This window comes from Octopus sinensis, linkage group LG2 (genome assembly GCF_006345805.1).
Source record: "Octopus sinensis linkage group LG2, ASM634580v1, whole genome shotgun sequence".
In the NCBI taxonomy this organism is placed as follows: domain Eukaryota; kingdom Metazoa; phylum Mollusca; class Cephalopoda; order Octopoda; family Octopodidae; genus Octopus; species Octopus sinensis.
Genome location: NC_042998.1, coordinates 52,595,502 through 52,623,226, shown reverse-complemented (window position 1 = coordinate 52,623,226; position 27,725 = coordinate 52,595,502). Strand labels below are relative to the sequence as shown.

The 27,725-nt window shown below is 34.5% G+C and overlaps 1 protein-coding gene across 2 annotated transcripts in view; it reads left to right on the top strand.

Annotated features, from left to right (window-relative positions):
- LOC115222291 (signaling mucin MSB2) overlaps positions 1–10,587 on the top strand; it is a 311,767-nt gene extending 301,180 nt beyond the window's left edge. For both annotated transcript variants that reach the window (XM_036513302.1, XM_029792468.2), the window contains one exon: positions 10,322–10,587. In XM_036513302.1, the coding sequence (XP_036369195.1) occupies positions 10,322–10,411 (90 nt within the window). In that variant the 3' untranslated portion in view covers positions 10,412–10,587. The remainder of the gene's footprint in view (positions 1–10,321) is intronic.
- Positions 10,588–27,725: the final 17,138 nt, after the last annotated feature.

Genomic DNA, 27,725 nt, shown 5'->3' with positions numbered 1-27,725 from the left:
TCTCTCTCTCAGCATCTCTCTCTCCCACTCTATTTCATTGTCTCTCTCGCTCTCTCAGCATCTCTCTCTCTCCCACTCTATTTCATTCTCTCTCTCTCTCAGCATCTCTCTCTCTCCCACTCTATTTCATTGTCTCTCTCTCTCTCTCAGCATCTCTCTCTCCCACTCTATTTCATTGTCTCTCTCTCTCTCTCTCTCACACACACACACACTCTCTCTCTCTCTATTGACTAAGTCATTAGAGTAGTGGACGGAATACTTTGTGTTATTCATTTCCAGTTTTTTATACTGTGTGTTTACATCCTGAGAGAATGCTAGCAAAATCGACTCCAGTATATAGCTGGTATTTTATTTATCAAGTCCAAAAGAATGGAAAGCAAAGCCAACTTCACCTTTCATTCTTTATGGTAGATAACGTACCAGCTAAATACTGGGATCAATTCTTCCAGCACTCTCTCTGTCTATTTCTCTCTCTCTCTCTCTCTCCCATAGCTCTTGAATATTACCAAAGCTTCATGTGTGGATTTGGTGGACAGAAACTGAAAGAGGCGAGCTGGCAGAAACGTTAGCATGCCGGGCAAAATGTTTAGCGGTATTTTGCCTGTTGCTACGTTCTGAGTTCAAATTATGCTGGGGTCGACTTTGCCTTTCATCCTTTCGGGGTTGATAAATTAAGTACCTGTTATGCACTGGGTCGATATAATCGACTTAATCCATTTGTCTGTCCTTGTTTGTCCTCTCTGTGTTTAGCCCCTTGTGGGTAGTAAAGAAATAGGTATTTCGTCTGTCACTACGTTCTCAGTTCAAATTCTGCCAGGGTCGACTTTGCCTTTCATCCTTTCGGGGTCAATTAAATAAGTACCAGTTATGCACTGGGGTCGATCCAATCGACTTAATCCATTTGTCTGTTCTTGTTTGTCCTCTCTCTGTTTAGCCCCTTGTGGGCAATAAAGAAATAGATATTTCGTCTGCCGCTACGTTCTGAGTTCAAATTCCGCCAGGGTCGACTTTGCCTTTCATCCTTTCAGGGTTGATTAAATAAGTACCAGTTACGCACTGGGGTCGATATAATGACTTAATCTGTTTGTCTGTTCTTGTTTGTTCCCTCTGTGTGTAGCCCTTTGTGGGCAGTAAAGAAATAAGAAACTGAAAGAGGCTTGTCATGTATATGTATGCATGAGTATTTGTTGCCATTTCCTTACCTTGATATCTTCATCATCGTCATTTAATGTCTGTTATATTCACTTGTATTGGTCTCTCAGTGTGTCTCCCTCTCTCAGCATCTCTCTCTCTCTCCCACTATTTCATTGTGTGTGTGTGTGTCTCTCTCTCTTCTCTCAGCATCTCTCTCTCCCACTCTATTTCATTGTGTGTGTGTGTCTCTCTCTCAGCATCTCTCTCTCCCACTCTATTTCATTGTCTCTCTCGCTCTCTCAGCATCTCTCTCTCTCCCACTCTATTTCATTCTCTCTCTCTCTCAGCATCTCTCTCTCTCCCACTCTATTTCATTGTCTCTCTCTCTCTCTCAGCATCTCTCTCTCCCACTCTATTTCATTGTCTCTCTCTTTCTCTCAGCATCTCTCTCTCTCCCACTCTATTTCATTGTCTCTCTCTCTCTCTCTCAGCATCTCTTTCTCTCTCACTCTATTTCATTATCTCCCTCTCTCTCAGCATCTCTCTCTCTCACTCTATTTCATTGTGTATCTCTCTCTCCCTCTCTCAATAGACAAAGAGACTACATTTTTCCTCTTTTCAAGCTGAACTAACCATTAGCTATCCAACAACATTCAGTTCCATCTCTAAACAAGACACAAACATCTTTTGCCTAAAGGTAGAAGATTAATTTCAAAACATGTTATTTTATGTAACTTTTATTTATTTATTCATTCATGAATTACTGCATGAATCACTGAACAGCACTAACCTGCATGAATATCTGTCTGTTGATTGTTTTGAAGTTCAAAGAACTGTGGTTTTGAGTTCAAATCTGACCACAACCATTGGAATGTATTTGTTTAGCCCCAAGATGAGCTGGCCTATAACACTGTGTAATGATTTTTAAAAAATTTTTGTCTTTGGTTAGTAAATATTTCTTATTTGCTTCTATATAGAGATCAAAGAAAATCAGTACTTTTCCCTTCAAGCCCCTTTTGTGACATGTACATCTGTGTTCTGAAACTGACCAATTTTCCATTACATTTCCCACAGATTCAGTGCTAAGTTACTGGAGCAGAAATATCATTATAATAAATATTCTTATTTCTTTATTGCCCGCAAGGGGCTAAACATAGAGGAGACAAACAAGGACAAAGGGATTAAGTCGATAACATCGACCCCAGTGCATAACTGGTACTTAATTTATTGACCCTGAAAGGATGAAAAGCAAAGTCCGACCTTGGCAGAATTTGAACTCAGAACGTAACAGCAGACAAAATACTGCTAAGCATTTCGCCCAGCGTGCTAATGTTTCTGCCAACTCACCGCCCTATTATAGTAAATATTCTGCTCAATAGCACAAATTTGCTTGGCAGTTGCTTGACCTTAATCACTTGAGCATGTCCCTTAGTGGCTGATATGTGTATCTCTGATCATGAGCAGGAATTGTGAAGGAGCATCGTGGCAATGTGTTGAGTGGGATTCTTTGGGGTTTGAATAAATGTAACAAATGAAAAGTTTGAAGGAAATATTACCCATTTTTCATACTTTCTAAGGGTAGGGAAATAAGAAATAACAGTTGCTTCCCAAGAACAAAAATCGTGTTACACAGTGTAATCACTGGCATTCCAACATTGATCATACATTTTTTTGTTTGCTTTTGGTCTTCAGATGGGTACCACATGAACCTCGGGGTCCACATAAGATTTCATTTATGGGCAGTAAACTGGTTATATTTCTACAATACCCAAAGTATTTAACCCTTTACTATTCAGATTATTCTATCAAAAGTAATGCTTATTCATTCACATTGATTTGAATAAATTATGCATTATCTCATAGCCTCGAGATTTTGATGAGCTAACAGTTAATATTTAGAAGGATATTGTAGGATTGTTTTGAAGGGCCAGGTTTGGCCAGTTTGAATATAAAACAGATAGAATATTTTGGTCAGATGTGACCAGTTTGAATGATAAAGGGTTAAATATGTTTTTAATGCAATTCCTAATAATATTTAATCATAAAAATATAACAGTTTTTAGACATCAAATGGCTATGAGAACCCCCACATCCTGGGTAAAATAGGTCTATTGTCAGAAAATGGTTGCGAACTACTGATCTAATGTATCGGTTACTTTTTTTTTTAAATAGTTTGTAATTATTTGAGATTTAACTGATATTTCATATGGGTCAAGTGGTGATGTGGAGTTAAAAAACGATAAAGACTTCATAAAGAGAAGTAGAATTGGAAACCATTAAAACAAGGAAATTAAGCAAAAATTAAATATGTTTTAAAAAAAAATATTAAAAGTAGTCATTTTGATAAATGGACAAGATGAACAGATAAGAAAAATGATAAAACAAGACTTTAAAAAGTGGTAGCGGGTAAAAGAAACAGGTTAAAATCTTGAGTTGAATTGTGATTTGATAAAAGGAAGGAAAATTGTAAAATTAAATATAGCAGGAAGCAGAGAGAAGTAAGAGAGAGAGAGAGAGAGAGAGAGAGAGAGAGAGAGTCTAAATGAGATGCAAAGCAAAGAAAAGCATGGAAGATTACTGGAGATTAAAACTGAGAAAAATAAGATAAAAGAAGTACAGTTGCTTCTTAGTCTGTTTCTCTGAGCATCACACTATAATCAGATAGTGAGGATATAATTCATTCTCTTGACCTCAGTGTCACAAGAAAAGGTAAAAAATGGGGTCTGGCAGTGATGAGTTATTAAGAAAGACAATAAAAATACAAATTAAATTTTTTTATTTGATTTTTTTTCATGAATGATGTTAAGGACAGATTGAAAGAAAATAATTGTCTGAATTGTATTCTTGGATTTATCTATAAATATTTTGGCTGGCTTTACAGAGTTATTATTTTTATTTCCTCAATTAAACATTGTCACCCATCATTTATTTAAAAATGGTAGTTTTTTTCTTATAAGCCTGGTACTTATTTTATCAGGCTCTTTTGCCAAACCACTAAGTTACAGGGATGTAAACACAGCAATGCCAGTTGTCAAGCAATGTGTGTGTGTGTCTGTTGGTGCATGGTTAAGAAGTTTGCATTGCACCCTTGTCATTCCAAGTTCAATCCCACTTTGTGATACTTTGGATAATTGTCATATCTTTGGGTAGGCAAATACTTTCTCAGTTAAATTTAATAAAAAATATTTACCAAATTTCATTATGCATACATATATATATATATATATATAATATATATATATATATATATAATATATATATATATATGTATGTATGCATGTACGTATGTACGTACGTACATACGAGGGGAAGTCAAAAATTATCCACACTTTTGCCATAACATATCTTTATAATTGTCACACTGCCTTCAGCATATACATGCTTAGAGTTGGTACTTTTGTGGTCATGTAATCGAAATTTGAGCCTGATCACACCATTTTTTTTTTCTGGCTTTACAGCGCAAGCATGGCCACTCTACTGGCAATGTGCATAAAAAAAATAACAAAGAGTAGTGATTCGAGAGATCGTAATGGTGCTTGCTGAATCTTCTTGTCAGTGGTGGAAGTTGACGGGTATCCTGCTCCCTCTTCGTGTGTCATGCTTGTCTGGTCACTTTAAACTTCTCAATCCAGTCATACATACTTCTATGCAGTAGTGCACTGTCCCCATATTGTGCTCAATGCCTCCAATGAATTTCAGCACCCAACACATCTTCTGACCAGAGAAATTGGATCACTGTTCTTTGTTCTCCTTTGGTGCACATTGTTAGTGGAGTGGCCATGTTTACACTGTAAAACCAGAAAGAAAAATGGCGCAATCAAACTCAAACTTTGACCACATGACCACAAAAGTACCAACTATAAGCACTCGTGCACAGAAGGAAATGTGACAATAGTAAAGATATGTTATGGTGGAAGTGTGGATAATTTTTGACTTCCCCTCATATGTATCATCATCATTTAACATCTGTTTTCCATGCTGGCATGAGTTGGACAGTTTGACAGAATCCAGTGAACCACAGGTCTACATCGAGGTCCAAGTCAGCTTTGGTATGGTTTCTATGACCGGATACCCTTCCTAACATTAACCACTGTACTCTGTGTATTGGTGTTATTGGTGTTATTCCTGGCACCAGCACTCATGGAGTTGCCAAGTAACTTGCAGGATAGGAAAGAACAAGAATAAGAATAAAGAAAGGAAAGGGAAAAGCCCTCTTGACTACATGGGAAAAGTATTTGAGACAGTGGAAAGGGGATTTTATGCCAGGAACAAGCAGAGGAGTCTAGTTACAGAGAAGGTACATGGTTACTCAACGTTTATATAAAGGTGGATGAGAGGTGCTAGGAAAGAGTAAGATGGTAGTGACCGGCTGCCAGAGTATAAAACTTTAGTAAAGACATGTTACATGCACTCGATATATCTGTCTATTTTTTGACTTTTTAAGTTTCAGTTTTTGTACTGCAGCCATGCTGGGGCACTGACTGGATAGGTTTAGTCAAATAAATCAACCCCAGTACTAATTTTAAAATCTGGTTCTTATTCAATTGATTCTCATTTTGCCAATCTGTTAAGTTGCAGAGAGAGGCTTCTTTCAGTTTCCATCAACTGAATCCACTAGTTCTAGTCCAATGACTGGAACTAGTAGAAGAAATATTTATCCCATGCCGGTAGCACGTAAAAGCACCATCCGTTCATGTCCGTTGCCAGCCTCGCCTGGCCCCCATGCCGGTGGCACGTAAAAACACCATCTGTTTGTGGCCGTTTGCCAGCTCTGTCTGGCACCTGTGCAGGTGGCATGTAAAAAGCACCCACTACACTCACGGAGTGGTTGGCATTAGGAAGGGCATCCAGCCGTAGAAACACTGCCAAATCTGACTGGGCCTGATGAAGCCTTCCAGCTTCACAGACCCCAGTAGAACCGTCCAACCCATGCTAGCATGGAAAATGGACACTAAATGATGATGATGATGATGATGATGATACATACATATAAATGTAAAAACTTTCTGTTGACAAAGGCTGCATGGCATTCAATTATTAAAGAAATTAAAAAATACACATTAAGAACAGGACATCACTAACGAGTGAAAAGTAATAATTATAACGATGGAGAAAATGGAGACTGATACATCCTCAAAATTTATTTCCTTTCATTTTTACATTTTCATACAGTATGTTTTTATGCTTATGATGACCTATATGTGTTGCCACTGCACAGAGCAGGGACAGTTGCTCATGCAACCGGGCATAATTTTCGTTGCAGCTAGGCTTGAAGTGAACTGAATACAGTGCTGTATGAAATTGTAAAATACAAGGAAATAAATTTTAAGGATGTGCCAGTCCCCATATTCTCTACCATTGTAATTATTGCTAATATACATTCCAGTAAAGCAAACACAGAATTACCCAACGGAGGAATTTACAGTATGAGTGACAACACATAGTAGTCACAAACATTAAGTACTAATCAATGTGGTTAGCCATAACCTGGAACATAACTGAGAACTACCACAGTATTTGCCTGGATAATATATCCCTCTAAACTCAATATACACACACACACACATATATATATATATATATATATCATCATCATCATCATCATCAATATATATATATATATATATATTGTGGCGGTATGGTAAGATGCTTGCTTCCCACTCACGTGGTTCCAAGTTCAGTCCAACTCTGTGGTACCTTGGGCAAGTGTCTTCTACTATAGCCTCAGGCTGACCAAAGCCTTATGAGACAGAAACTGAAAGGAACCCATCGTATATGTGTATATATCTATGTGTGTGTGTGTGTGTTTTTATGTCTGTGTTTGTTCCTTACCACTGCTTGACAACCAGTGTTGGTGTGTTTACATCTCCGTAAGTTACCAGTTTGGCAAAAGGAACCGATAGAATAAGTACTAAGCTTGAAAAAAATAAGTCCTGGAGTTGATTTGTTTGACTAAAACCCTCTAAGGTGGTGCGCTAGCATGGCCACAGTCAAATCACTGAAACAAGCAAAAGCTATATATATATATATATATATTTATATACACATGCACACATACACATGATGTGTATACAGATACACAATGTATGCACACCCTTATCAACAACTGTCTTCTTTACCCCATCCAAATATATATTTTTCTTTAATTTGTTTATAACTTGCATCAAAATGAATTTTCAATGATGACATGTCATTAAACATGACAGACAGTTACCAGTATCAGCTGCTGTTTCCATTTGTCCATGTGATTCACCATCTTCTCAGCTCACTGTATCTGTATCTATCTCTTAATAACGGCACATAAGTTTCCTTTCTTTCTCTTCCTTCTACATTGTTTCCTGGTTGGAAGTCCTGTCTTTCTATTCTTAGCAGCATATAGTGCATTCTCTCTTTCTCTTACCACTCACACCTATACACACATATATGTGTCAAAAGGAAGAGTACTCAATGCCATAATAAAGATCAATGTTTTCATTTTGGTTGAGTCAGTCTCCTGCTACTCTGAGTTTCACCTGTGAGTAATAGAATGACATGTGTGTGTGTGTGTGCATGTGCACACATGGTATGCGTGTACATGTACACACACACACACACATAAGCACCATCCGAACGTGGCCGATGCAATCTGATCTGGCAATGTTTCTACAGCTGGATGCCCTTTCTAATGCCAACCACTCTTAGAGTGTAGTAGGTGCTTTTTATGTTCCACCGGCACAGGAGCTAGTTAGGCAGATCTGGCATTGATCACATTCGGGTAGTGCTTTTTATGTGTCACTGGCATGGGAGCCAGTTGGGGGGAACTGGTATCAACCATGTTCAGATGGTACTTTTTTATGTGCTACCAGCATGGGAGCCAGTGAGGGGGCACTGCCGTCAACCATGTTCAGATGGTGTTTTTTACATGTCACTGGCATGGGAGCCAGTCAGGCAGACCTGGCATTGACCACGTTCAGATGGTGCTTTTTACATGCCACCAATATGGGAGCCAGTCAGGGGGCACTGGCATCAACTACGTTCAGATGGTGCATTTTACATGCCAACGGAATGGGAGCCAGTCAGGGGGCACTGGCCACAGCTACCATTTTGGTTTTACTTGACTCAGCAGGTCTTCTCAAGCATATCATATTGCCCAATGCATCAAGGGTACTTTTAAATGGGCTGGACATGCAACCCTGGCATCGGCTATGGCTGCAATCTCGCTTTAGTTGCTGGATCATCTCAATCACAGCATATCTCCAAAGGTCTCAGTCTCCTACAATAATACATTTTATTTGCGATTTACATCTTGTAACAACATCAGAGAAGACCATAATAATGCATATAATTGAAGAGAAAAGACGAGAAACAAAACAGACATTAGAAAGGAAAGAAACACTGGACAAACAAGTTCTACAAAGATATGTTGAGGTATTAAATCAAGCGTAGTCATAAAGGTAATGCTCTTAGCACAAATAAAGTAGAATAAACACAAAAGCATGAGGTTAAGAATGAATAAATGAAATATTGATTTTGAGAAAGAATAGTGAAGTTTCTTGTAATACAATAAATGTATAAAGCATATTGCTGTCTCCATTAATTTTCCAGCATCTATCTACCCATGATTTTATTTTATTTTATTTATTGATCCACTATTTAGTTTTAGCAATGATGGGGGTTGCAGATGTGGATTTCTACTTGAAAGAGCAGTGCAAATACACATGCAAACATTTACACATACATAGGTGCTGGCATGGCTGTATGGTAAGAAATTAGCTTCCCAGCCACATGGTTCTGGGTTCAGTCTCAGTATGTGGGACCTTGGGTAACCAAAGCCTTGTGGGTGGATTAGGTAGACATAAATTGAAAGAAGTCCATCATGTATGTATGTATATATACATATATTTATGTATGTGTCTTTGTGTCTATTTTTTCCACCACCACTGCTTAACAACCAGTGTTGGTGTGTTTGCATCCCCATAACTTTGCAGTTCAGCAAAAGAGACTGATAGAATAAGTACCAGACTTCAGAAACAAAAAAGAACTGTGTTCAATTCATTCGACTAAAAATTCAAGGCGGTGCACCAGCATGGCCACAGTCTAATGACTGATGCAAGTAAATGATAAAAGATACATATATTCACACATGTGTGTATATACAAGTTTTTTTTTTTATGTATATAGACACACACACACATAAACATTGAAATCCCTAACAATAGAATGCATTAACAATTGTGTTGTATTTTTTTCAATCAGTTAATATTGATGTTTTTCTCTGTATTTTCTTCATCTTGGACTTGTTACTTGCATGATATTCAATCTGAAATCTTTCTTCAATTATCTTCAAATGATATGTATCAGAGGGTAGAACCTATATTTTTACTAACTAGACCTGTTGTTCTAACCACTGGGTTATTATTTCAGAGGATAATAAGCTTTGTCATTTTACAGTGCTTAAACTTTACATCTAAGTATTTGTCTCCATATTTTTACCTTTTTACTAAGTTCCTATCAAGAATATTTAAGTCAGCTCCTTTTTTCTTTTTTTATTTATCAACTGTACACAACAGATCAAGACATGTCCAGAACACCATTCACCTGAAAACTTGAATCAAATATTTAATCATGTTCATATACACACACACACACATTCAATATATACAAGGAGGTGCTGAAAAATTCCTGACCTTAAGGGTATCACGAAAGACCTGGTTATAAACCTAGCCTTCTGAGTTCTTTTACAGGGCTTAGAAATAGTGAAGGACCACTGCAATAAGTGTGTGGATATGAGAGGGATGTTGAATAAAATCATAATTAACTGATCCTCCTGTATTTTCTTTTACCCAAAGTCAGGAACTTTTCAGCACCTCCTCATGTATATGTGTGTATATACACACACACACACACACATATGCATATACACACACACACACACTTACATATATATACAATATGTAGAAGAGATTACAACCCAAGCTGTGACCTCTTGAAGCACATTTGCATATTCTAGCTCTCAGTTTTATGTATGCAGATGTTTTATTTTTAAGGAGAAAACCATACATACAATTTGAAATTCCTGGCTAAATATATTAAAAATAATAGAGTAAATTCCAGTCTTAGTTTATATATATATATATATATACACACACACACAAATAGTTTGCTAAAGTATTAAAATTCTTACATTTTTTTTCTCTCTTCCTTCTAGGCACTGTTGGAATATGCTACCATGGTGATGAGTCCCTCTGTATCGTCGACATCCTCAAGAACCACGGGAAATGCCGTCACCTATACTTAGCAGAGTGATAACTTCAGCTAAAGTTACCAAAGTTCTTTGGCAATGGAACTAACTTACCAAGTTGATCCTTGCATTTTACATCCACTGCTGCTAATTGGAAACATTTACATACAAACACACACATGGAAAACATAACATAAACATTCTACAATATAAGATATATGTATATATATACATACAGAAATGTGTATATAATTATTTATACATATCCATATGTGTATAGAATTATATATATATATATGTGTGTTTATATAAATATGTGTGTATATATATACATGTATATATATATACACACACACAGGTATATATATATATATATATTACACACATGTGTGTATACATGATATATAAGCATTTTCTCTGTGTGTGTGTGTAAGACACATACATTGAATATACATGGAGATATATAAATGTATTGTATATTATGCTTATGTACATACTCAGACACATATATGCATGCACATTCGGACACACACACACACGCATATATATATGTATACTGAATACAGTTTGTGTGGCTATGTGCATACGTATCTATGTGTAAGTGTGTATAGAAATGTTTGTATACATATAATGCAATCTCGCAGAAATGAAAACTGCTTGTTAAAGAAACAGCTGAAAACTGCTGGCATGAAGAAATGACAAGACTTGAGCAGGGCAAAAAATTATCAAAATATTTTATCAAAAACAAAATCATTTAATGATAAATTGAATAACTTATGTCACTGCTTCCAACGAATTAACAATTCATAAATTTGTTTTATATACACTGGCAATATGTGTGTATGTCTATATGCATGTGTGAACTTGTTTATAAGTGCATATTTATAAATGATTTCACATCATATATATATAAATATATATATATATATATATATATATGTATATATATATGAATGTATGTATATTATCTATATGTATGAGCATGTATAAATATATGAATACTTTGGTATATATATTTTTACGAGCATATGTGCGAGTGTGTGTGTCTATTTATATGAATGTATATGTATGGATGGATAATTAACTTGTATTTGACGATGATTTTATGTAATTAATGTTGTATTCTAAAATATATAAATAACATTTAGTCTGTCATTCAATTTGTCTGTGAAATAATTTATCAAAGAATGATATCACATGCAAATAAATGAATAATTCATTCGTTCAACTGTATCTACATGTGTTAGATTTTTGATTTTGCCTTTAGTCTGTGGTATGTTTATGTATGTATCTGAGTGTTTAAATATATACATGTTTGCGTGTGCGTACATATATTCATTTGTAAATATGTAAAATGAAATTATGGTACTGGAGTACAAAGAATGGATACAAAGAGCTTGATACTGCAAGCAGAATCATATGAAAAATCCAAGTTGAAAAGAATCAGAATAAGAATGACTAATTTCATATATCAAAAAAATTATTAAGTTGAAACTACCATTATGTAAATAGAGTCTAATCAACTTTATAACATTTCCATATTATATATATATATATATACGCACATATATATATATATATATATATACACATCTATATATATATATATATATATATATATATATATATATATATATATATATATGATCATCCTCATCATTGTTTAAAGTCTGCCTTTTCTAAAGTGACATGTGTTCATCTGGCCTACAATACAATGTCTTTTCGTGTATCTTTAAACTTGTCTTTGTATCAAAGAATCCCACCATTCTTCAGTATGATTTTTCTTAATAATCCTTCCTGATTTTATGTTACTCTTCTCACTCTATCTGTACCTTCTTTCTACAGCTTTTTTTTTACCCAGAATACCTCATCCATTTGCTTTATGTAACTTAGTTATCTATCCTGCATACATCAGCTAATGTGTATGATATATATCAAGCCATGTACAAAGGCACTGACAGTAGGGTGAGAGTTAACCACGAGTACAGTGGAGAATTTGGTGTACAGGTAGGGGGCTCATCAAGGCTCAGTCCTTAGTCCCTTCCTTTTCATCACTGTCTTCCTGGTCATTTCAGGAATTCAGGACTGGAAACACCTAGGAACTAATATATGTTGATGATCTTGCCCTTATAACAGATTCTATATCAGAACTAGAAAAACATTCTAAGCATGGAAGCAAAACCTGGAATCTAAAGGCCTTAAGGTTTACTTTGCAAAGATTAAGGTCCTAGTAAGCAAGAAATCTGACAGAACCCTACCCCACTCTCAAGTTGGTGGCCCTGTTCGATTTGTAGGAAAGGTGTAGACAGGAACTCCATATAGTGTACCCAGAGTAAGCTTTGGACACACAAAAGGTGCAGTGGATTAATGGGAAGGTTATCAGAGAAGATATTTTTCACATGTGGAAGATGCCCAGGATCCATAAAACTTTAGAGATTCAAGAAATTGATTCTCTCAAATGCCCCTAGTGGCTCATTGCAGATAGTAGATAACTTCTGCTACCTAGGGGACCAAATTAGTAGTGGGGAAGGATGCATGGAGAGTGTGATAGCTAAAATAAAAATAGGATGGCCATGAAAAGTTTCTCTCTCCAAGGGAAAGGAAAACTGTATGATGCAGGTATACGGACAGCAATTTTACATGGTAGTGAGACATGGGCTCTGAATGCAGAGGACATGCAAAGGTTAGAATTGAATGAAGCTAGTATGTTCTACTGGCTGTGTAATGTGAGAGTACATGTTTGACAGGGTGCTAGTGTTTTGAGAGAGAAGTTAGGCATAAGAGGAATTAGTTGCTGTGTGCAAGAGAGAAGGCTTCACTGGTTTGGTCATGTGATGTGAATGGATGCTGACAACTCCATAAAAAAGTGCTGATCTTTCAAAGTAGATGGAACATGTGGAGACCCACGAAGACATGGGATGAAGTACAGAGGAATGACCACAGGATGCTGAATCTTTCAGATGAGATGACAAAGGACCTAGATGCCCAGTGCCTTGCTGTACTCAAGAAAACCCAAACTCCACATTGGAAGTGTTAAGATCAGTCTCTCTTGTGAAAAGCACTCGTAGCAGCACCATGTAAAAGTGTCTGTGTGGTTCCATATAAATGCACCTATGCGGTGCCATGTAAAAGCACCTGTGCAGCACCACATAAAAGCACCTGTGCTGTACCACATAAAGGCACCCAGTACACTCTGTAGAGTGGTTGGTGTTAGGAAGAGCATCCAGCCATAGAAACCATGCCAAATCAGACAGGAGCCTGGTGCAGCTTGCTAGCTCTGGTCAAACCATCTAACCCATGCCAGCATGGACAATGGGCATTAAATTATGATGATGATGACATATCACTGCTTTGAAACATTGTTATTTAATATTTTCCTTCCCAACTTCATCCTGCTCGACCAATGGACCATAATAACATCATTTCATTCATTTCTAATTGCTGCAGATCTACTGCAACACCTCTGTCATATTTTATGGCTACACAACATTAAATTTCTTAACCATGCATTATATAATCTGTATTTAATGTGTATTGTGGGAAAGACTCTTTTGGGTTCTATTTCTCAATGCAAAATTTCCATCTCTAAATTCTTCCATTCCCCTCAAACCTAGGTCACTGAATGGTTAAATAGTTACTAGTTCTAAACACTGCAAGTAACAAGAGGTATGTAACATTTCCAGTATGTATCAGAATAGTTTGAGATTTATTGTCCTTGGTAAGTACCTACTCTTAGTAGTATTATCAATATTAGTAATCAGTGTTTATTTTATGCAGCTAAATATTTGGCTTCATGTCAGACATATACCATATACAGGTTGTCTCAGAATTAATTATTTCAGTGAAATTGGACAATTTAAAAAAAAACTCTATTTATGTTTATCATGTTTAATATGTATTAAAAGTGTATAAATTTTAAATTTTGTTTATAACTTTAGTATTTAAAAGATTTTTTTCAGAATTTTATTTTCATTCTTGTTACTACTCATCTAATTTAGCTGCAATCATTTTCTCTACCTCCATCTCCAGGGTGAAGCAGTCGTTTAGCTGAACTTAGAGAATGCATTCAGTTAGCAGTGTAGGAGATAACTCCTGAAATGCTTCAAAATGTGTTTCACAACACGAAGGATAGATTTGAAATTTGCAGGGAAACAGATGAAGCACATGCTGAAAATTTTCAATAAAGTTTTGGGTATCATAATTAAGTAATAAATATAAAATCCTGTTAGCTTTTTTAAAATTTGCCCGACTTCATTGAAATAAATATTTAATTCTGAGACACCCTGTATTTTGTATAACTTGTTTTTATTCACTAACTATGTCTTATTTTTTCTGCTTACTCTCATTTTAAAGATTGACTATGGCTATTTACTGGATTACATGATCAAAGCTGATCATCACTTTTACCCTTTAGCCTTCAATATTCTGTCAAATGTGATGGTTATTCATTCACACTGTTTTAAATGAATCATGCATTATCTTACAGATTCAAGATTTTAATGATGTGATTGCTTATTTTTAAAATGAAATTATAGCATAGGTGTGAAAAACCAGATCTGCCTGGTTTGAATATAAAACAAGTAGAATATTTGGGCCAGATATGGCTGGTTTAAACCCTAAAGGTTTAATCCTGATGATCAAGATTTTGATGTCAAAATTCTTGTTTCTATTAACTTTTCAGTCTTATAATAATTCTGCTTGTTCCTCTGTTACTAAGCCCATCGGTAACACTTCCTCATAATTAGTGAAAAGGGGAGAGAGGAGGGAGGAGGAATGTGAGTGAAATGGGTATTTTTTTTTTTTTTTTGGACTAAGTTTTCTTCCTCCATTACTTAGCCCACCTGCTATGCTTTCATGTAATTACATGAAGGGAAGGCAAAGAGTGAAAGAAAAAGGAGTGAATACGGCAAAGAGGGAGATTGCTGTGTATTAAGTCTATAAAATGGTGCATAAAATATATAAAGTGCATTAAATAATCATCGTATTCCAATTTTCTTCACCTTTCAATGATTAACAGATGAGTGTCTATCTTTCCTTACAGACACAACACAGGCTACGCTTTCAGGATTTTGGGATAAGGCTTTCAGAAATAACCCAATAGGTTTACCATTAATTCCATGAGATATTTATGGGTCTCATGAGTTGATTCTATAACAACAAAACTTAAATATTAAAACACAACAAATCGATTCTGTCAAATACCTGGAAGGGTTCCTGTTCATTGATAGCTTATGCTACCTAGGTGAGGCTAATGTGTTTCAAAAAGATAGTAGCCTCAATTCTTTCTTTTATTCTTTTACTTGTTTCAGTCATTTGATTGTGGCCATCCTGGAGCACTGCTTTGAGGAGTTTTAGCCAAACAAAATGACCACAGTACTTATTTTTTAAGCCTAGTACTTATCCCATTAGCCTCTTTTGTTGAACCACTAAGTTACAGGGATATAAACATGCCAACACCACTTGTAAACACAGACACAAAGACACACACACAAAGATATATATATATATAAGGATAAGATCATTAATTTAAATAAAATAACGATCTTATCAAGTGGCCAGCATAGAAATAAAAACCTTCAAAGGTAATAATTATTTTAAAATTATAATTTAGGGTATCTATGAGATACCGCCATGCTGAAAATAGCAGCCAAGATCTGACTCTAAAACCACATTAAATGTTCATACAGCACAAGGAGAAAAGACAAAAAACAAAATAAGACTAGTAAAAAAACTAAGTAGTTTTATTTTGTCTTCTCTCCTTGTGCTGTATGAACATTTAATGTGGTTTTAGAGTCAGATCTTGGCTGCTATTTTCAGCATGGCGGTATCTCATGGATACCCTAAATTATAATATATATATATATACATGATGGGCTTCTTTCAGTTTCTGTCTACCAACACTCACAAGGCTTTGATCAACCTGAGGCTATAGTGGAAGATACTAGCCCAAAGTGCCATACAGTGGGACTGAACCTGGGAACCATGTGATTGAGAAGTAAGCTTCTTACCATACAGCCACACCTACGTTTGTGAGTAAGATTGGGATGGAAAAAGCTCAGTGATTTATTACACCTGGTGGCAATAAGTGCAGTCTTCCTTCATGTGATGCTTGTCTATGAAATATGATGATGCATAACAGCAAACCGTGGGCACTGAAGGTGGAGTGCAGATGAAGGCTAGAAAGAGGTGAAGCAAGTATGTTGTAATGGATGTGTAATGTTGTTAGTCTTCATGAAAGACGGAACACAAATGAAATATGATTGACAGACTATCTGAGAAATCACATGTCATGTGCATCAGAGAAGACTGCACAGGTACAGATGTGTGAAGGATGGCAGAAGTAAAGAAATGCCAAGCAATCAAATATGGAAGGTACCTGTCGAAGAAGAAAACATTTGAAGTGGCATAACCTGATCACAAAAGACTAAACTGCATAAAGACAAAGACAAAAGACAAGTAGCAAGATACTCTGCTCCATCCATCCCATCTGTCTGTTTGTCTGTCTCTGTCTCTCTGTCTCTCTCTCATCTCTCTCTATTTCTCTCACTCATCTCTCTCTCTTTCTCATCTCTCTCTATTTCTCTCACTCATCTCTCTCTCTCTCTCTCTCTCTCTCTCTCTCTCTCCATGTGTCAGTTTTACAGGCATCAGCAATTATAACTATCATAAACTTTTATACCAAAATCTGAAGATTCCTGATTTTTCTTGTAAAAGATACAGCAGTGGTTTTCTATTGGCTTCTGCTAATCTCCAACTCTTCCAAACTTACATTTAAGAGCCTAGTTAACCCTTATATAGAGGGACTGGTTCAGAGCATGTCCACACTCTAGTGGGTCTGTATGATACATGTCTAGGGGCTAGTCTGTCTCCAAGTCATAGAATCTTCTACTATTTGAATGGTTACTAGAGCTCTTGGCAGATACTATTACTATGGGTCAGATAGGACCTGAGAGTAATTATGACTTAGGAACAATTCCATGAACCCTAAAACCCCTGAACCTTCCAAGCTGGATCCTCTTCATCAAATACAGTTTCATGTATTGTCCAGGGTGTATGCAAATATAGAAAAGTTGACTTAAAAAATGATGATGTAAAGAATCCCATTATTGAGCCAGTCTTGAATTTATTCTAATAGATTCAATGACTCAAATGAATAATAGACTAAAGATAAAGCCTAGCTGAATATCAGTGTTTCCATGAGCTTAATGTTTAATCATACACTTTTGTCACAATCACACATCTTGAACAATTCACTGCATATCTAAGTAACAAGAGGTTTGTAACATTTCCAGTATGTATCAGAATAGTTTGAGATCTATTGTCCTTGGTAAGTACCTACTGTTAGTAGTATTATCTATATTAGTAATCAGTGTTTATTTTATGCAGCTAAATATTTGGCTTCATGTCAGACTTATACCATATACAGGTTGTCCCAGAATTAATTATTTCAGTAAAATTGGACAATTTATTCTAATAGCTTTAATGACTCAAATGAATAAAAGACTAAAGCTTAACTGTATATCAGTATTTCCATGAGCTTAATGTTTAATCTTACACTTTTCTCACAATCACACATCTTGAACAATTCACTTAAAACAAAGTTAGTAATCTCAGTCATACTTTCTTTTCTAACCAGATGAGAAATTAAAAGACCTGATCAAACAGCTTTCTAAGTTAGCAAATGCAAATTAGTTGTTTTTTTCTTTTTTTTTTTTGTCATTGCCAAGAACTTTCTTTACCAGAATTTCTACTTTTAATTTGCATGACCCAACATAAACCTCAAATGCAACATATAACTGCTACTCTTGTCCCTCCCACTTTAATCTGAATTTTTTTTTTTCTATAAGCTATCTTCAAAGCATGAATCATTGGCTTGAGGTACTTTACAATTTTCCTTTCCACCGTATCATCTATACCTTGTAACCTATCAACAAGTTTTATTCTTCCTATCTTTCACACTTTTCATTGCCTATATCATTTGTCAGTTATATTAACTGTTTTTCTATTCTAACACCATGTTGCCTATTGCTTAATTAGACCTAAGTTCCATCCACAGAGCTGATTGAAGATTTGCTGTAGTTTGTCTTTTAAGAATGACCAGCAGTTTTCTACACTGCATGAGTTCTGTTTCTTTTACTCTGCCCACAAAAAAAGGTTTTTCATAGAAGGCATCTTTTGGCTTCTTTGCATATTTTCTAATATCATCAAAAAAATTGACACTCCTTCCTAGAGACAGCTGCTTTTGTAACCATTTGTTTCTAGTCAACCTATGCCAAGTGGATCTAATGCTTCATTCCACCAGACTGGTATGTAGGTAGTCAGTAGTAGTTTGGTTGACATTTGTTAACATTTGTGTTGTAGACAGTAAATTCATTAGTTATATAGAACTGAATACTAAAAATCTCATGCTGAAGATTTTCCAAAATATTTAATCGGAGTAGTAGATGTTGATTTGTATAAAGATAGTGTAAATATTATAAATGCGAAAATACAAGCCTCAAACAAACTATTACAATTTTAAATGAGAAAGAAAACAATTCAGTGCAAATTCCAAACTGCAGGTCAACAAAATTTTGCTTTATGCTATCTCTTCAGAGAAGAGGAACAATTTTACTGATGCACTCATGCACACATACATAATAGACATATGTATGTATTTACATGTAAATACTTGTATGTGTGCATGTCATGTATACAGTGTCATTAAAATGCATGCGTTGTTGTGCACCTAACACATGTCAGCCAGATAAAAAAAATGACAATGAGTCAATGGTGCAAATGTTAACACACACACACATATGTACATTTATTTGCTTTACTTACATCTATATATATATATATATATACTCATGAATTAGTACATTAAGAGATACCTGATAATGATGACAGAAAGAAACTAATGAACACATAATCTCTCTCTCTCTTTCTCTCTAACACACACACGCAGAGGCATGCATACATAAATTTGTGTGTGAATAAATTATCTGAGGTTATAGCAACCATGCCTCGATGTCAAAAAAACAAAATTCTTAACTTTATTTCTTGCCCAGGTGTAGAACTGATAATCTACATTTTATAGGAAATCACAAACAGAAAATTCTAATTTTCTATTTTTTTAATAATTAACATTAACATAATAATAATATTCCTCGAAATGGATAAAAAGGAGCCGGACATATAATAACTACAACCATCAAGTTGATATATATATGTATATATAAAAAAATGGGATGGTATTATTAAAATACCATCACAAGTGGTAAGCGAATTATTAGCTGTAAAGGCAAATTAATAAAATATATACATACAATATTAGATATGTACATATATACGCAAGTGTACTACATGAGTACCTATATCGCCAATGATAGAAGTCAAAAAATACTTCTGTACCACCGAAAAATCACAAATCTATTACAGGCAAGATAGAAAAAAAATCAATGAACAATAATAATGTCTTACCTCAAATGGGTCAGAACAAGCAAATGCTGGTCAACTTGGTACTGGTTTCAAAATTTAGCGCCACCCAGACGCGTGATTTCTCATCAGCCAAAGTCCACCAGCTAAATAACTACTAACATTCCCCGTCCACCATCATGCCTGTGAAAGTTATATATATATATAGGTGCAGGAATGGTTGTGTGGTATGAAGATTGCTTCTCAACCACATGGTTCTGAGTTCAGTCCTACTGCATGGCACTTTTGGCAAGTGTTTTCTGCTATAGCTTCAGGCTGACCAAAGTTTTGTGAATGGATTTGGTAGATGGAAACTGAAAGAAGCCTGTTGCGTATATAGATATATATATATATGTATGTATATATATATATATATATATATATATTTATGTGTGTGTGCTTTTGTGTTTGTGTTTGTTCCCCCACGATCACTTGACAACCGATGCTGGTGTGTTTATGTCCCCAAAACTTAGTGGTTTGGCAAACGACACCAATAGAATAAGTACTAGGCTTACAAAGAATAAGTCCTGTGGTTGATTTGTTCGACTAAAGGCAGTGTTCCAGCATGGCCACAGTCAAATGACTGAAACAAATAATATATATATATATATATATATGTACAACATTTCAAATTGTTAGAACAATTCCACTAAAAATGCCCTCACTGCATTTTAAACATTAAATGGGACTTTTTTTCTCCAGACACAGATGTCTTTATGTCTGCAGGAATCACTTCAATTAAACCAATTATTCTGAATAATCAGATGAGATGGTCTGGCCACATTGTTCAAATGGCAGATAATGCACACGCAAACAGCTCTTTTATGGTGAGCTTGCAGAGAGGAAATGCAATCGGTGTAAATCTATAAAGAGATTTAAGGACAGCATAAGGACTACCATGAAGTCGCTTGGAATGGATCCAGAGGCCACAGAAAACTTTGCTTCAGATCGAGCTGGATGGTAAACAAAAGTATGGAGTGGAGTAAAAGCTTTTGAGGAGGCCAGGATGATACATGCAAGACTCAAAAGAGATTCAAAGAAGATTGTTGTGATCAGTGAGAAGGTGAATCTCAGCGACCTTTTGGTGTGTACAGTTTGTGATAGACAGTGCCTTTCTTTTGCTAGGCTCAAATCTCATTTATGGACCCATGGAAAGTGAAACTCCAATAACTACTCTACCGATATATCTGTGCACACTTTTCAATGCTGTTTATGCCATAAAGTCTGCAAATCTAATGGAGGCCTTAAAAGAGGCAACTACTGCTCTTAGTGGTTCAAATCAGATATAAAATCTATGTGGATGTCTTTTCAACACATTGTCTAGTTTAAAAAGCCATGTCAGATGCCATGATGGATCTAATGTGCTAATAAATGAGGTGGTCAGACTCTGTATAAGGAGTAGACAACCACAATGTGTGTATATATGTATATATATATACGTATATATATATATATATATATATATATATATATATATATATTTTCTCTCCTTGTTTTTTCTGTGTATCTTTCTGTAGAAGAGCATAGGCTCGAAATGTAAAAGACTTTTTCTATTCCTGAGCGTTATACTAATACAACTATTTGTTTTGTACACCGCCTGTCTTTGTCTTTTGTTTTTTCGTAAACTTTCCCTATATATATATATATATATAGTTATAGTATATTCTGTTTAGAATGTAGTAGAGTACAGTCTAAAGCTCATTCACCTTCAGATTTCACCCTGTGCTATCCAGTTGTAGAATTATACATACTTCCAGGTTTTCATTTGGGCATTGGTCATGTGTGACTAAATCATGGAAAAAATTTGGAATCAACAGTTGGACATTTATTTTTCAATCACTGCTATTGTTTCTCTGCAACGTAATTCTCCAGGTGTACAGGTACTTGATTATGCAACTGTTTCCTTGCATTATGAGATCTAGTTGTGTTATCTCAAGCAATATATAAATATTGTCTCCATAAGTTCAATTTCTTGGCTTCAAGAAGTTGTGGCTTGAATTTAGTAGTAGTTACTGAGTTTATCAATGTGTGTTGTTGCTGAAGGAATGTTGTAGATGTAGTGGGATGATTCTGCTACTGTTAAAGTGGTTGCTGTTTTAAAGAGATTGGCATTTCATTTCTTTGTATTGCTGGATTTGTTCTACATGGTAGGTTACACATGGGATTGTCATTAGCTGACCTTTAGAAATTGGCCTAAATATACACATACATGGCCGTTCACATATAGATCCATATACATACTAATGCAGTGATACATGTATACATACATCCATATATATATATATATATATATATATACATTACATATGTACATACACACTATGGATATATGTATTCACACATCCATATATGAGTGCATGTATGTGTATATATATATATATATATATATATATATACACATACATATATATATATATATATATATATATATATAACATAAACTTACTTGGAAATAGATGCATGGCGTTCAATCAAATGATAATATAAATAATATATATATATATGCATATATATATGTATATGTACATACATACACACACATGTATGCATATATGGGTACAGGACATCACAAATCATAAACAACATGAAATACGAAAACAAGAGTTGAATACATAAACAATGAGAGAAACAAATGGAAAACAGGACAAGTAACATAAAGAATGATCCTTCATCAGTTGTCAGCTGTCCAACTGCTCTTCATTTTGAGCATTGAACAACATGAGTCTTTGAAGGCAGTTACAGTTAATATTCAACTGTAAGGTAACTATTTAAACCATAGTTTATATATATTTATTTATTATAATAAGAAAATAGAGATGATTAATAAATTATTATTTATTGATTAAAAAATTATTATTTATTAATTAAAAAAGGTGTAAAAGATGGTTTCTTTAATTTTTTAATTAATAAATGATAATTTATTAATTATCTCTTTATTTTCTTATCTTATTATATTTATATATATATACATATATATATATATATATATATATATATAAGCATAAATACATGTACACACACAATCTGCTTCTTTCAGTTTCTGGGACCTAAAATCAAGTGGTTGGGGAGAATATTTGTTATCATACTGCCAATTGAAATTATGCTTATAGGTTAAACTATGTAATTTTTTTCTGAATACATTTATTGATTTTATGAACAAAGTACATCAAAATATTTTTATGGGTTCTTAAATGCACTGCAGTAAAGGAGGTTTGAGAACCATAAGTCAAAACGCTGATTGCAAAGGATGACATTTGGAGAGTTCTAGCTGCATAAACTATAAGCTTAAATATTGTTGTTATGGTGTCATTTACATAAGATACTCTAAAAGAACTGTTTTCATACATAACCCTTTAGTATTCAGTTTATCATAAAATGTAATGCTTATTTATTCACACTGTTTTGAATTAATTATCTTGTAGCTTCAAGATTTTGATGATGTGATTGCTTATTTTTTTAATGATATTGTAGGACATGTAGAAGAGGTCAGACTTGGCAAGTTTGAATATAAAATGGCTAGTACATTTGGGCCAGGTATGGCCAGACTAAATGCTAAATGGAGAAACAAATATTGAAACAAAGTAATTTAAAACTGATTTGCATTTTTTCAGTCCTGGTCTTTTCCATCTTAAAGAATTAAAAGATTTTGCCAATATTTGCATGACAATTTCTTTCTACTACTTTCAATTACACATATAAGCTTATCATCAAAGTTGACACTAATCAATATTCTCGCTATGGCTCAGAGAAAAAACAGAAAAATGGATCCTTAAAAGCTTACATTTGATACCCTGACAATATCTTTTGTTTCAGTCTTTTAGTGAAAAGTAAAGTCAGTGCCTATTGCTTTTTACAGTTTCCAAAACTGGTGACCAGACCCAAATGCTTGTAAGAAAGTGAATTTTGTTAGAGGCACACAAGGTACTGAGAGGTTTTGTTAAACCAGGCAATAGAATCGGTCTACCACCCGAGTAGGTCAAAGTGGTATTTGAATTCTGAACTGAAAGAGTCAGAACAAAGATTGCAAGACATGCAGACTGATGTTTTCACAGTTCTGCAAACCCACTGCTAGCTTGGACTGGTATTTTGTTTTTTATCTGCCACAGAAGAATGAAGGGCCAAGATGATCTCAGCAGGATTTGAACTCATACAACAGAGAGCCAGAACTAATACAGCAAGACATACAACCCCAACAATTTAATGCTTGTAACTAAGTGAAATGTTGTTAGAGGCATCCAAGGCACTACGTGTTTGTGTGAAGCCAGGCAACAGAATCTGTCTACCAACCAAGTAGACAATAGTGATATTAGAACTCTGAACTGAAAGAGTCAGAACAAAGATTACAAGGCATACAGACTGATATTCCTACAGTTCTGCAAATCCACAGCTGTCCTGGATTCATACTTTCTTTTTATAAACTGCAGAAGGACGAAGAGCCAAGATGACCTTAGCAGGATATGAACTCATACCACAGAGACTTGGAACAAATATTACAAAACATTCAACCCAACAATTTTACGACTCTACTAAACTGTTGCCTGTCGATGTATTCTTGTAAAACTACTTTCAAGAAAGGTAAACCAATCTCAGACAACATTCTCTAAGCTAACTGGAACACAAGAGCTCAGAATTACACATGAAATAGTCTGTCATTTTAAAGGTGAAACAATGACATTTAAATCAAATCTATATTCTACAAGGCATTACCTGCACATACAAACCAATATACACACATGTACACTTACACATTGACACAAACACACATTCACACACAATCAGTCTAGTGTGAAAACTAACTGATGTTGCTTAATGTTTATCTGTAGATATATGTCAAATAGCATTTTGTTTACATTTATATATATATATATATATATATATATATATATATATATATACACACACATACATACAGATAGATAAAGATATATATATATTTATTGTTGGTGGTACAATGATATGACTACAGGAAGATGACTGAGACTAGTAAAAATTATTATTTTTCAAAAACTTATGTGTGTATAAGTGGTTATATATGTGTGTGTAAATGTAAATATATGTATTTATATATATGTATGTGTGTATGTATATATATATATACACACATCGTAAAATATATTTACCAACTAAATGTGGCAGTCCCATAGAGGACGATATTACTGTTGTTTTTAGCCCCAGGAGGACATCTCTTCCAGCTGGCTAATGACACACTGTCTTTGTCCAATTAGTATTTGCGAGGGGAAGTCATCACTCCCATCTCTAGCCTTATGTGATACACACAGACCTGGGTTTCTGAGTAGTTACCCATCTTCAGTGATTGATAATCACCAGCTAGTGATGAAAACTCATTCCACTTGCAAAATACTATATGCTTTTTCCAGCAACAAACTGTCGATGATCTCAAAAAAGGAGAAGGAGATATATATATTGGTAATAAAATGCAGGTGGCTAGCTGGACGGATTCTCCAAACTTTCAAGACAAGAGAAAAGGAAACAATAACAGTCCTCTGCTGCTTGGACTACTACTCCCAACAATGGTATATAAAATTAACAGTGAAACTCAAAGCAATCAAACGAAGCTACACAAAACAATTCATCTCAATGCAACATATTAGCTACTGGGGAAGACTGAAAGAGTTAAAATTCTTCTCTCTTGAATGAAGGCAGGAAAGATATGCTGTGAAATACATCTGGAAAATCCTGGAAGACTTTGTACTAAACTTTGGCATTGAAAGTTACACAAACAGCAGAATGGGGTGCTACCACATAGTACCAAAGATCCCAGCATCACCATCAAAGTACAGGACCAGATACTGCAACAACTTGGGTTTCAAGGGCCCACACCTCTTGAATATCCTACCAAAATGCCTGAGACCTGCAATGGTGTAGATGTAGGTGTCTTTGAAACAAAACCGGATCACCTCTTGTTAAGGGTTCCAGCTGAGCCTACTTACAGCAAAAAGCACAGATGAGGGCAGCAGCATCAAACTCCCTCATTCACCAAAAAGTACACAAGGAATTAAAAAATAAAACATTTCATGCAAGACCATACACGGTTAAACATGCATGCACACATTATTGTATGTACGTAAATACATATAAGAAAAATAGATTTATAAATCATTCCAAATCTAAACCTCACAAAAAAAGCCCATCATAATTTGCCTCAATCTACCCTATTTTTAATGACTGTAATTAAAATAAATATGTCATGATTAAAAAAAGCATGCATACTATATTGATGTGTGTTAAATGGTTTAGTTTATAATTATTTTTTGTTTTTGTTTTTACATTTAATTTGTGGTTCCTCTCAATCAATTTCCTAAATATAGATGGTTATTTACATGTTAGACCATTTTCTGAAATACTTTCATGCAGTTTTGTGCACAAAGTCAACATATTTTTGTACATTTGTTCTCTAGAGTTTGTGTGTTGCTGGTTTTATTTATTATCATTATTATTATTGTTATTTTTTAAAATCAAGAAATGCATATGAAAGGTTTTCTGATCAAACAAAAAGATTTATATACAAATGCATATGCATTATGCTTAGATTTTCTTTTTACATTTGTATATATGTGTATGAATCCTTGAATGTATCAATGAAAAAAATATCCCAGTACATACATCTTCTTCCATCAGTGATAGTAAGTACACTAATATTCTATTTGTGTTCCATTGCATATATGATGTATTGTAAATTCAATTATTATGTTCAGTTTTATAAATAGATCCTTAATTAAAAAAATGAATAAATGAAACAACTAATTTTAATTCAGTTGAAGTCTTGTGTTCAAATACTGAACTGCACATTTTTGTTCTTCCCACAATGGGGCTCCTCTGATAGTATTTAGATTTTACTTTATGCCATGTAATATTCCAACTTATACTGATAGAAAGAAAGAGAGAAGGAGAAATATTTGGTTTCTTATTTTCTGATTAAGTAGTTCAGTTGGATATTTAACTACCAAAATAAAAATAAAAGAGGAGGAGCTGCTAAAAAATGTGGATCATCTTATATGACTTTAAAATCTTGCTGAGTATATCATCTAAAACCTAAGCCTAACACTTAACACATGGTTTTTGAAATGTTATAAATCATCATCATCATCATCGTTATCAGCATCATCATATAACGTCCATGTTCCATGCTGGCATGGGTTGGACAGTTTCACAGGATTGGCTGTGTCCAAGGACTACAGTGAGCTCCAGTGTCTTCTCTGGTGTGGTTTTTATGGCTGGATGCCCTTCCTAATGCCAACCAACCACTTTACAGCCAGTATATGAATAATGTTGAGTTTGACATAAAGTATATTATTAACATGAACCAGAAACAGACAATATGAAAAATGATTATCTAATACAACAAATTGTACTACTGAAATTTCTTATTCCCATACATATATTTATGAATATGTATGTATTTCTATGTGCATTATACTCACACATACCCACGTTTATATGTATAAGACATACAAACTTATATATATATATAATATGTGTTTATTCATATGTATGATGCTAAATATATCTGTGTTTGTGTGCAGATATTTGCACAAACACATGAATATACACATTTAAGAATACACTACTAAATTAGAGTAAACATACCTGAATGTCATGAACGAATAAAATGGAAATAAAGTGGAATAAAAGTGGAAATAAAAGGAAAAAAAATATATTACACAAGATAACATTTTATAGATAAATTGTCGGATTCATGAGCACGTATTCAACTTTATAAAATAAAATAATAAAGCAAGAAGCAAAGTATGACAGCTTTAAGAATATAAATTTTGAGTGTGACAGAAAGTAAACTGATAATGTAATGTATAAAAAAATATGGTGCAAATTAATGTATGAAATACCAGAGCTAAGTGTATGAATGTAAAATAAAATAAAACAATATGAGTACATT